Here is a 13,238-nt window from a genome sequence, read left to right on the forward strand (position 1 = left end):
AATAAACAATCAATATTACCATAATGTCATTACTGAATAAGGCTTACATTGAAAGGCACGTCAACAGGGGCTAGCGGCTCTCAATATATGCCATCAATAATATCATGAGCTATCTGTTTCTGCTAGTTACATGCCAGCCTCACCATATTAATATATACTAAATATAGTATACATAATAGCTTTAAGATTAAATTTAAGTAGCTGAATGTGCTAATGATACCAAATATAAATCTCATAAAATAAAATAGGAACATCAGACTGGCAAAAATATAACTTCTAGCCCTACAGATAGCTATACTCTTAAATATTAATGGAATATTTACACGAGTGTTTCTGTTTCCGTAGCAAAATGTACAAGTAGAAAGAATAGCAAGGGCATAAGCCCAAAAAACTAGACAAAAGGAATAGGCAACAAGTAGAGCAATAGCGCCTCAATCTGCATAAGCTTCTGCTGCATAAGCTTCTTGCATCGTATGCCTCTACTAATGTCTGATGCAGAAACAAAACACAGCTCCTGCAATTAATGCAGGAACATCAGAATCAGTACCTGCACCATGTGAAGAACCTTAAAAATAATTCACTTATAAAAGTTGGAGATTTTTACAGAAGCAATTGATCTGAGACACCAGCCAGAAAATATAGCTGTGTTAGTGCCAGAAACTGAGAGGATGATATGATTATAGAATAGAAGCAAGTTATATAGAACAGTGGATCCTGATTTATGCTTTCCAACAGTGACAGGGTGAAATTATTGTAAAAAAAAAAAAAAAATCAAATTATTGTCAAAAAATCAATTAGAATTTAACAAAAAACTAAAAACATACTTAAAAAAATTAGTTAAAAAAAAGCCTCACTTTTTTTTTTTCATGGAGTAGTATTTTCTTCATCTATTTGTGTATCACTTTATTAGATTTCATTAGCTTCTGTATCTAAATCTAGGAATTGATTCAATTTCGGCTTTTATACCCAAATTGAAGACCTAATACTAACATGTGATTACTTTATTCTTGAATTTTTAAAGTAATAGCTTTGAAAATTGGAGAATAAAGTTGAAAAATATTTTCTAAACTTTTTTGAAATAAATATATCAAATGATTAGATTGATTTGCATGGAAATGTTTGATGAAAATGCATTCCAATTATTGGAAACCAGGGAATTTGTCCTTACTTGTGCAACTTTTTAGTTTAAATGATGTAGTTACTAATTCAAATTTATTTGTTACAAACCATTCTTGTAGCAATTAATTGAATATTTGACTAAAACTTTACAAATATAAAAGAACATATAATGATATATATATATATATATATATATATATAAGTTATAAAATAGCTAAAACCAGTTAAGAACTGCAAAAAATAATTGGATAAAAGAGCTAATGTTCACACAAGTAGGAAGCTTTATTTACTTTTTTATATCATATTTGTTTACTCTGCTTATGTTACAACAAGGATCCACTACAATTCAGTTTACAATTGGTATAAGCAGTTTGATAGGGGAGTCTGGGTCGTCTTGTACCATTGATGAAATAATGCAATGTGTAAGAGAAGCCTGTTGCCAAAGCTTGCAAAAGTAGACTTAAATGTTATTATATAAGCAAATAAGGTTTCACAATTTACATTTGTTGCAACTATATTCTTTATGACTGTAACATTTATCAAGTAATTGCTTGTAACAGACTCTTTATAAATTATCATTTGATATTTTAGTTAGTTCTAACACTGTGTGATTAATTTTTGATTAATTCTGTAGTACAGTTAACTTTTTTCATGTTTTCTTACTTATCTGAATATGAAGTTTAGCAAGGAAAGATGTGTAATGTATAACAGGAAGATATGTTCCTATATTTGTCTTTCAAGGTGGATTTCCAGACATTGGAACTTCAATTTTTAGTCAAATTTTTGAGGAAAGCATGAAGTAGAAAGGAATGCAGAAAGCAGAAGCATTGGTTACATCGTATTCATCATACAAATTTTTGAGGTGATCATTTTAAATGCTGAAGCATATGGGTAATTGAAAATTGCTGTTCTTGTTTATACTCTGCCAGGTCATAGGATATATTTTTGTATTAAATCAGCTCACACCAACCATAAGAATAAGTATTTACTGTAACTAAAATATTTATTTACATATTAAAATAAAATAAATATTTACAAAAACTGCTATTATATTAAATATACATGTAAAAACATTAAGACTGTGATAAAATCCTTGAGATAAAATACACTAAAATAAACCGGATTAAAAGCGATAAAAACGATAAAAATCTCTGGAGCTTTCGGAAGCTTGCGCTTCCTTCCTCAGCAGTAACAAAACTTCCTGCAGCACGTCCATATATAACAGGCTCACGGTACCTATACACGTGGTGCAGTCGGCGCATGGTCTGAACTGGAAGCGGAAATAGCTCGGGAACGTGTTAAGCAAAACCGTTCATCCGTACTTAGGATAATAGTTTCAAACAGAGGATGCATACGCATACCTCTGTCCCTATTCATAATATTGTGGTCGGATGAACAGATTCGTAGGCTCTCGAGCCATTTACGGTTCCAGAACCCATGCGCCCGATCCATGATAACCGCATCCTCTGGGGAAATTTGATGCTGCTTCTCCCAAAAATGTTCGGCCACAGCAGACTTATTGTAATCAGCGGTTTTTATAGCATTTACATGCTCCCCCAGACGATCCTTGAGCCGTCGTTTTGTCTCGCCCACATAACATTCCCCACAATCCGGGCATTTTATCCTGTATACTACTCCACTACTCAGGTCCTTTGCTATTGGGTCTTTTACCTGAGACAACACTGTGTGCAACCTCCGCCCGGGAAGCTGCACACAGCGTGTTTTATAGCCCCGCAAAATTCTAGCGAGATGCTCAGTAACGCCCGGATAGTAAGGAATGTATGCGGTAGCGACAGGAACAAACGGTTCCTGACGGTTAGACTCCATTCCTCTACTAAATCTGTCTATGATCCTCTGGGGGTATCCGCATTTTCTAAGGTCTGCTGTGACCCGTCTAATTTCACATTCTTTGTCCTCAGAGGTGGTGCAGTGTGACCCTGCTCTATCTAGTAGAGCTTTCACTACACTATTCTTATGTTGCCCAGCTTGTGCTGAACTATAATGGGTGTACTGGCCTCTGCACATAGGTTTTTTAAACACAGAAGTTTTTAGCCTAGGGCCTACCCTAGAGACCAGTACATCCAAGAAAGGAAGGGTACCTCCTGTTTCCACCTCTGAGGTAAATTGTATAAATTGGGAGAAGCTATTAAGCCAATAGAGTGCATCATCCTCTCTTCCCTTCTGGACCACGGTAAAGGTATCATCAACATACCTTTTCCATTTCTTTATGGGAAACTGACATCCACTAAAAACCCTGTCCTCTAACTCCTCCATGGCCAGATTGGCCACGATGGCGCTAATAGGAGATCCCATGGCTGTACCGTGAACCTGTTTGTACATAACACCTTGGTACACCATAGTGGTGCTGGCCAGACAAAGTTCCACACCCGAACAAATATCCTCTACGTTTAAAAGCGATCTACTACCCAAAGAGACATCATTACTCAAAGATCTTCTGACACAATATATTCCATGTTTAATTGGAATGCATGTGAATAGTGACACCACATCAAAAGAAATCATGCTGTCGTTTTCATTTACAGTCAAATCTTTCACAAAATTCACAAATTCTATGTCATAAAAGACAGTAAAGAATTTGTGAATTTTGTGAAAGATTTGACTGTAAATGAAAACGACAGCATGATTTCTTTTGATGTGGTGTCACTATTCACATGCATTCCAATTAAACATGGAATATATTGTGTCAGAAGATCTTTGAGTAATGATGTCTCTTTGGGTAGTAGATCGCTTTTAAACGTAGAGGATATTTGTTCGGGTGTGGAACTTTGTCTGGCCAGCACCACTATGGTGTACCAAGGTGTTATGTACAAACAGGTTCACGGTACAGCCATGGGATCTCCTATTAGCGCCATCGTGGCCAATCTGGCCATGGAGGAGTTAGAGGACAGGGTTTTTAGTGGATGTCAGTTTCCCATAAAGAAATGGAAAAGGTATGTTGATGATACCTTTACCGTGGTCCAGAAGGGGAGAGAGGATGATGCACTCTATTGGCTTAATAGCTTCTCCCAATTTATACAATTTACCTCAGAGGTGGAAACAGGAGGTACCCTTCCTTTCTTGGATGTACTGGTCTCTAGGGTAGGCCCTAGGCTAAAAACTTCTGTGTTTAAAAAACCTATGTGCAGAGGCCAGTACACCCATTATAGTTCAGCACAAGCTGGGCAACATAAGAATAGTGTAGTGAAAGCTCTACTAGATAGAGCAGGGTCACACTGCACCACCTCTGAGGACAAAGAATGTGAAATTAGACGGGTCACAGCAGACCTTAGAAAATGCGGATACCCCCAGAGGATCATAGACAGATTTAGTAGAGGAATGGAGTCTAACCGTCAGGAACCGTTTGTTCCTGTCGCTACCGCATACATTCCTTACTATCCGGGCGTTACTGAGCATCTCGCTAGAATTTTGCGGGGCTATAAAACACGCTGTGTGCAGCTTCCCGGGCGGAGGTTGCACACAGTGTTGTCTCAGGTAAAAGACCCAATAGCAAAGGACCTGAGTAGTGGAGTAGTATACAGGATAAAATGCCCGGATTGTGGGGAATGTTATGTGGGCGAGACAAAACGACGGCTCAAGGATCGTCTGGGGGAGCATGTAAATGCTATAAAAACCGCTGATTACAATAAGTCTGCTGTGGCCGAACATTTTTGGGAGAAGCAGCATCAAATTTCCCCAGAGGATGCGGTTATCATGGATCGGGCGCATGGGTTCTGGAACCGTAAATGGCTCGAGAGCCTACGAATCTGTTCATCCGACCACAATATTATGAATAGGGACAGAGGTATGCGTATGCATCCTCTGTTTGAAACTATTATCCTAAGTACGGATGAACGGTTTTGCTTAACACGTTCCCGAGCTATTTCCGCTTCCAGTTCAGACCATGCGCCGACTGCACCACGTGTATAGGTACCGTGAGCCTGTTATATATGGACGTGCTGCAGGAAGTTTTGTTACTGCTGAGGAAGGAAGCGCAAGCTTCCGAAAGCTCCAGAGATTTTTATCGTTTTTATCGCTTTTAATCCGGTTTATTTTAGTGTATTTTATCTCAAGGATTTTATCACAGTCTTAATGTTTTTACATGTATATTTAATATAATAGCAGTTTTTGTAAATATTTATTTTATTTTAATATGTAAATAAATATTTTAGTTACAGTAAATACTTATTCTTATGGTTGGTGTGAGCTGATTTAATACTAAAATATGAATTTTCCCAACCTCAGAGGCCTTTTTCAGAACAGGTCATAGGAGTTTACAATAAATCATGAATATGATTGTTAATTGTATTTAGCAATCATGGGCTTAAACAAAGATCCAGTCAAAGAGCATATGCTACTGCGCTCTTGCTCCTGACCATTTGTTGGCTACATTGTCTGGATGTAGTGATCGGAAAAAAAAAAAAAAAAATGAGCGGGCATCAAAAACAAAGTACCTTTCATGTTTCTATTTCGTTCATATTCAGGTAGATATCTTATCTAATATAATAAGAATGATTAAGATTATTACTTGATTGCAGATAGAAATGTTATGTGACATTTCTGTTACAAGATCCATTTAATTTGTGTTATGTTACCAACCCCCCCTCCTTAGACAGGAGAAGCTGGAATGCCGCAGAGTATGATCATGGAACGACAGTCTGTTATAATTGAACAACTTAAAGGAAAGTTACCTCTTAATTTAGATGAACTACATAAACTTAGTCCAGATGAGTTGAGGAGTCAAGTTGACAGAGCTATTAGAGAGGTATGTTTCTTTTAATATATTTATCACATTGCTGTATAGAGCAGTATGTTATAATTAATGCAAGAAATAAAGGTTTCAGTTTCTATTAAATAGTTTTATTGTATCAGTTACCATTTTTATTTATTATTATTATTTATTTATTATTTTTTTTTTAGTTTTGCAAAAAAGCCTGAAATTTCATCCGACACCTTCCCTCCTTCTATATACAGGAGGATTTAAAAAGAAGTAAACACTTTCAGATCTTCACGAAACTCTAGCTGTATATATGAAAGTAAATTCTCAAATACCAAATGATAGATAAACTCTGAAACATATTTTTAAATGCCAGCTGGAAATGTAATTTCCTCCACAGCTGATAGGGGAAAACCATTTTTGGAATGGCTTCTCCATGGAGAAAAAGCATTTTGTTGTTGTCCAGTGGAAATAAGTCAGTTTACAATTGGCTTTCATCAGTTTGACAGAAGAGTCTAGGTCACCCTTCACTACTGATGAAATAGTGCATTGTGTAAAAGAAGCCTTTTATCAAATCAAAAGTCCATTTAAATGTATGAGTTGAACATGCCTCAGAAATAGTCTTACTTATTATCTGGAAGCAATTTTTTTGAAAGCTTTCAAATTGCACCTTAGTGCAGGTACTAAAATGAAGGGACAAATTCAAGCAATGCACATTTTGCTGTGATTTAAAGTAGAAGTGAATGTGGCATGGCAGCATGACTTGTTTTTGTGACAAAGTCCCTTTTCCCTTAAGTGGATAGTAATCCATCATAACATTTGGGAGTGAGAACTTTTCAAATCCTTGAAAAGTCAGAGGATGAATAGGATTTACCAGAAATAAATATTTTGTGCATTTTTCATCAGAAATTTTATGGCCCTTTCTTTTTTTATGGAAAGATGATCAGTTGGAACATTATCTAGATGCATTGAATAAATAGCTTATGGCTCAATTTCATATAGATTCCTTTCAGCAAGGTTGTGGGCCTCTTCACTTTCATATGGGCATGTGAGAATATCTCACAACACACTACCTCAGTGATGGGATACTGATAAAGATGACATCTGGCATTTCTTCAATATCTTAAATAACAGTTTACTATAATATCACAATTAATCAGTTAAGAAAAATTTTCTTGAGAGTTTACTTTTCAAGAACTCGAAAAGTAAATGTTCGTTTGTTATTTGGTTTTTAGGAGCATTAGCAACTAAGGCCATATTGCTTCGGGGATATGTGGTGGTCATTCCCTGACCTTTCCGCATCCTCCGTATTTGGTGGTCACAGGCTCAAACCCCGGTCTAATCAAGAAGCGTGTGCTATGCACTGCTGCTCCTGCCCACCTGGCTACGGAGGCGCCCGAAAAGTAAATGCTCAAGCATTTGTTATTACCTGCACATGTGTAATTGCACTTGGGAACATTGATTTCATTTTGAATTCCAGTCACTTTCTGTCAGTCCATTGTAGAGGTCGTAGTTGGCACCTCCGTAGCCAGGTGGGCAGGAGCAGCAGTGCGTAGCACACGCTTCTTGATTAGCTCGGGGTTCCTTTAGTGAATTTAGTGAAATTAGCCAGTGACTACCAAATACGGAGTATGTGGAAAGGTCAGGGAATGACCACCGCATATCCCCGGAGCAATATGGCCTTAGTTGCTAATGCTCCTAAAAACCAAGTAACAAACAACAACAGGTCATAGTTTTTACACCATGCAGTACAGTAGTTTTTACTCTGTGCAGTACGGTGGCAAGAAAAAAATTAAGTATAGAGGATAAAATGAAAGCTATTAGAGAAGTGGGAAAATGAACAGAAGAAATGTGTTGTTTGTGAATTTAATTATCAAAATCAAAATCAATACACAATTTGGAATTCGAAATGCACACGATTTGGAATTCTAAACAAAAAATTGAGTCATTTGTAAGGAACTGTAGCAAAATGAAATGCATATGTAAACCTGAAGAGTTCCACTGACATTTTGATGTCAGTGGAACTCTTTTGAAGTGGTTTTAAGCAGCAATGGAGTAAAAATATCCCAGTAAGACATCTACTTGAGTGATTAAAGGTGAACATATTTTGCCAAATTATTTGGAATTGAGAATATCATTTTCCATTGGTTGAATAGATCGATTATCGATCGATAGATCAATATGTTGGATCATGTGTTTTAGAAAAGTTACAGGTGAAGCAAAAAACTTGAAATGTACAAAACCATTCTGGAGTGGTTAAATTCAAACCCAGAGTATGTGAAATATACTAAGACAAATACATTTTTAAACCCTAGGGGCTCATATCTGGTAAGTATGGGCTTGGCACACATCCAGGGTTCTGAGCTGGATATCACCATTCTTCTGTTTCTTGGTGATTTCCTTCTACTTCCAACTCAATAGAGAGTTGGAAGTAGAAGGAAACTTGATTTATTCAGTTTTTCCATTCAAATAAAATTGGACAATAGAAATCTGGCAGATTTTATTTATTTTTTTTTTTTCATGCATATGAGATAGACTGTTAACATACTGTATACAGGCACTCCTCTACTCACAACTCGCAGATACGTACAATGCACAAAGCTATTGTTATGTTTGATTTTTGAACGCCTTCATAATATTTTTCTGAAGCAGATTTCTGGAGATCACTACCATAAAACAATAAAATCAATTAGCAGTTTCCAGTTTATTGGGCTTTTCTTTTAGTGCACTCTATTAAAAACGGGTAGTAAACAAGATCTTATTGCATTTGTGATGATAGCGCTAGCTTGAATTCTGTGGGTTTTTACGTTATGGTATTATGGTGAAATGAGTTCCCCTTCACTGAAATCTTCCACCATATAAAACACATTAATAAATTTTCAAAATCTTCTCTTCATTCCTATTTTTTGAGCTTCATAAAGTTGTTACTCCTTATCTCACTTGTGCATATCGTCTTAGTTGCAATTTGTGTATTCCGTGTTCTTTGTTATTGATTGCTTATTTTCTGTTTTAAATTTTACAGCCAAAAAAAAAAAAAAAAAATGTCAGTGAACAGAAATATCAATTAGTTACAGTATTAATTATGTACATAAGCGTAAATTTAATTTTATTTTGCTAACCCGTGGGAAATATTCTTCTGATTTTCACGCATCATTTAATTTTGCTAATTGGAGGAAGTAAAGTGTAAATTTGTGTTCTATATCTAAATTCCAAATAGTAAATGCTTAATGTACGGTATTATCAATTTTGTGTGTGTCTTGATCAGCCAGAATCTGTTCCATTTTTTTCTATATAGGTGCTTTTGTCTAAAATTACGATTGTGTCACCTTTGTCTGCTTTTTGTATTATGATATCTGAGATATTACTTAATTTTTATATATCTAGTAGTTGTTTTTTTTTATGTTAGGTTGAGAATTAAGTCTCGAATTTATTATGGTGTTGGTTTGATGTATTATACCGTACATTAAGCATTTGCTATTTGGAATTTAGTCTAACAATCACGGTATTTTAAGAACTCTATAATTTCTCATATTTGTATGTATGTGTCTTGTATCAGCATAATATTCCTCCTAGTTTTGCTTATTAGAATAGCCATTTAATACAATTAAAATTCAGTTTGCAAACGTGATCACAATGACCGGCACTTACTACATATCATATAGTGAACGGTATTTAATTATGGAGAGTCCATCATAAAGTGATTTGATCGCAGATTAAATTAAATTCAGCAGCGGGAGTGCAGTAGCACACGCTCTTTGAGTAGACCGGGGTTCAAGCCCTTGACTACTGAATACGATCGATCTGCCAACCCGCACTGGACCAGCGTGGCAGATTATGGTCCATTTCCCTCGACATGAATTGTTGAGGAGGCTTCCATCCTGCAGTGGGTTGATAATGGCTGCACTTTACCTTTTTTTTTTTTTTTTTTAAATTAAATTACATCTCGTATTTAGATTAAATTAATTTTGTTTGGCTTTACCACTGTTCATTTGTATTCCCTGGGTTGAGAATGACTGAGAAGTCCTAGAAGTGATATTCTCGAGCTCATAGTAGTGATTTTATTCTTGAACTGAGAATAGCATCACCGAATTTGAATAAATACTGTATTCTACATTATTATTCATTGTATGTTTTTTCAGCCTCATTTAACTCGTAAAAAATTTAAATCGTAAAATGCTGTACATGATGAAGTTTGTTGGGGATTATAATCTGAGTGCGTTGTACTGTACTGTACTTGTATTTTGTATCTACAAGACAGAAGTTGAACTTACCGTATTTCCCCATGTATAAGACGCACCTTAATTTTGGGGCCCGAAATTTGAAAAAAAAATGTATTACATAAAGTTATTGAACTCAAGTTTTATTCATCATAAAATTCATACAACTCCTCATTACTGTCAAAACTCCCCTCCATTAGCTTGTCCTCATCTGTGTCTGATGACGAATCACTGTCTTCATATATTGCCTCGTCCTCAGTTCCATCTATGGCATTTGAAATGCCACACTTCTTAAATGACTTGACAACGATCTCAATCTTGATATTATCCCAGGATCTTTTCACCCAGGTACAAACTTCTCTTATAGTTGGTTTCTTCACTCTTCCTGCTGGTGTCAAATTGTCCCCAGAAGACTTCATCCATTGGTTCCATTCGTCTCTTATGGCAGCTTTGAAGGGTTTGTTAGTGCTGGTATGTCAAGCTTCCAGGTATGATGGCAAGTTTTGTTTTTTGCTCTGCAGCAATCTTCTTTGTGTTTTTTGTTATGTGTGTCCTGATCAAGCACCAATAGGGCAGGTTTGCGTAAGAGCCCACCTGGTCTCCTGCTCCAAACTTTCTCAAACCAGATCTTCATCCCATCCTGATCCATCCAACCCTTGTCATGAACGTGGACAATCACTCCTTGAGGAATGTCTTCTTTTGGCATTGTTTTGCGTTTGAAAATCAGTGTAGGAAGGAGGCAGCTTGGTTCCGTCGGCACAACAAGCTAGAACAACTGTATAATGGCTCTTTTCATGTCCACTTGTCCTCACAGTTACAGTTTTCACCCCCTTCTTACGAACAGTTCTGGTACTTGGGACATCAAATTGAAGGGGGACTTCGTCCATATTTGCAATCTGTCCCAATTCAAACCGATGTGTCTTCCAACATTGAATGACAAAACGATGAAATTCAAGGACCTTCTGCTCGTAGCTTTCAGGCATCTTTTGGGCAAGTCTGGTGCATGTACGCATGCTTAGTCCATTCCGTTTTATGAACCTGAAGCACCAATTGTGTCCTCCTTTGAAATCAGTAACTCTTTTTTCATCAGCAGTTCTTCTTGCCTCATGCTGAACCATCTTTGTGGACACAGGAATTCCAATTGCCCTTTTTCTCTTCAATTCCCTCTCTAAATCAGGCCATTTTGCTGACTTTCCTCTCATGGTCTTTTTCTGCCGTGGCGTTTTCAGTAGGGTTTCTTCTTCCCGTAGCCAGTCTCGGATTGTTTTCTCAGTTGGAAGAGGACCAAACTTACGTTCAGCAGCACGATTTCCATTCACTTTTGCAAACTGGATCACTTTTAACTTGAATTCAGCACTGTACAAAAATCTTTTCTGAGCAGAACATGGCAAAATGTAACCTAATATACCTGTAACAAGTGCGAAACAATGAGTGCAAAGACAACAAGCGCGAAAAAGTGGGAAATGCAAGAAAAAAAATCTACAACCACTGTATAAGATGCACCCAGTTTTTAGACCCAAATTTTTTTGAAAAAGGGTGCGTCTTATACATGGGGAAATACGGATGTACAAAACAGACTTACATACATGAAAAAACCCGATTAAGTACGTAAGTCGAGGAGGAGTGCATGTATTGTAGTTGAAGCTCTGAATATTATTTTTGTTTCTATGCTCTAATTGCAGGAATGAATGGACAATGTGGCAGATGCACAGAAATGAAATGTTCCTGGCTTCTGCACAATAGCATTGCTGTTCTGCTTGTTTCGTTTTCTCTTTTCTTTATTATTATTTTTTAATAAATCATAAATTATTACTATTTGCTAACATACCCAAAATGTAATGTACAGTGTACATCATTAACTTGTTTAAATTAACTCATGAAAGAACATTAAAATTCAAGGGTGAAAAAATGTGTAGACAGTAAACTGCCAAGAGATTCTATCATAGTCCTCATTTGTGAAAATTTGAATGGCATAGAAAAGAAAAATTTTTGTCATAGGAAAATCTTAAATCTTAAATTGCATGATGTGTCAATGTTAAAAAGTAACCTGTTGTTCAATATAGTGAAAATAAAAAGAAAAGCTTGGATGACAATGGCCTTGTTTAAATCTGAATTGCTTCAGTGGGATTGTTACAAACTTACAAGGCATTAATCAAAAATTTACTTCTTTTGGACAATTTTGTGGTACACTGTGAGTGAAAGCAAGATAAAAAAAAAAATAACTTTTATTTATTTTAGCAAACACAAAAAGTATCTTGCAATGCCACAGATCAAGTGCTATACAGAGTTTCAGATTTAATTTTTTTAAATTAATTTTGCTTAAAATTATTGCCTGTCTTGAAAGAGAAAAAATAAAAAAAATAAAGAAAGTGTAGAAAAGGCATGGAAGAGTGTGTCTGAGAAGACCATCTGTAATGCTTTTTTGTCATGTGGAATTTTAGTATAGAAACTCAAGTTTCTGTTGAAACTAATACTAACAAGACAGATTTGGCATTTATATGTCAAAACAACTCACATGGGTTTAAATTAGTATGATTTTGATGCTTATGATATTGTTTGTATTGACATAATCATGCGGCAAATTTTAACATATTTTAACATTCTTGATGATGTGAAGAATCAATGAAGAAAAAAAGGTGAGGTGGAACGTAGATGTTGAACTGAAAAATCCAGCTATTAGTGAATCACTTTAAGTAGCTAAATTTTTGGGTCATTTTTATAAAAACACAGCAGGTAGTCATAATATTGTGTTACAAAATTTGCAAATTGAATATGTATTGTTAAAATGCTTCTGGTTGGGAAACAAAAAAAAAAAAAAAAAAAAAAATCAGATAATTTCTGTTAGATAATACAGTGTTATTAATGTGCAATATACTGTATAAATAATATTACACATATGTAAATTTCTTTTTGCTTGTATTGTTCATGCAAAAATATCACCTTAGTTTTTGCTCTTTTATATGCGTGTATATATATATACAAAAGGTACTAGGAAAGTTTTGCAATACAGCTTTGTTTATTTAATTTTTTCAAAGTAATTTCCTCTACATTCAATACACCTCTCCATCCTCCGAAACCAATCTTTAAACCAGTTCTGCCAAGTTTCACTAGGGAGTAAAGCACACTCGTTGTCCCAAGCCCGTAGAAGGTCCTCATCACTGGAAAACCGCCTCCCTTTTAGCTTCATT

The 13,238-nt window shown here is 35.8% G+C and overlaps 1 protein-coding gene across 3 annotated transcripts in view; it reads left to right on the forward strand.

Annotated features, from left to right (window-relative positions):
- The window catches only part of LOC150087252 (RUN domain-containing protein 1), a 295,153-nt gene that overhangs the window by 76,411 nt on the left and 205,504 nt on the right, over nucleotides 1-13,238 (forward strand). For all 3 annotated transcript variants that reach the window (XM_090371915.1, XM_090371918.1, XM_090371916.1), the window contains exon 6: nucleotides 5,729-5,881. In XM_090371915.1, the coding sequence (XP_090228041.1) occupies nucleotides 5,729-5,881 (153 nt within the window). The remainder of the gene's footprint in view (nucleotides 1-5,728; nucleotides 5,882-13,238) is intronic.

Source organism: Mastigoproctus giganteus, chromosome 4, assembly GCF_048544385.1.
Source record: "Mastigoproctus giganteus isolate SK-2022 chromosome 4, ASM4854438v1, whole genome shotgun sequence".
Classification (NCBI taxonomy): Eukaryota; Metazoa; Arthropoda; class Arachnida; order Uropygi; family Thelyphonidae; genus Mastigoproctus; species Mastigoproctus giganteus.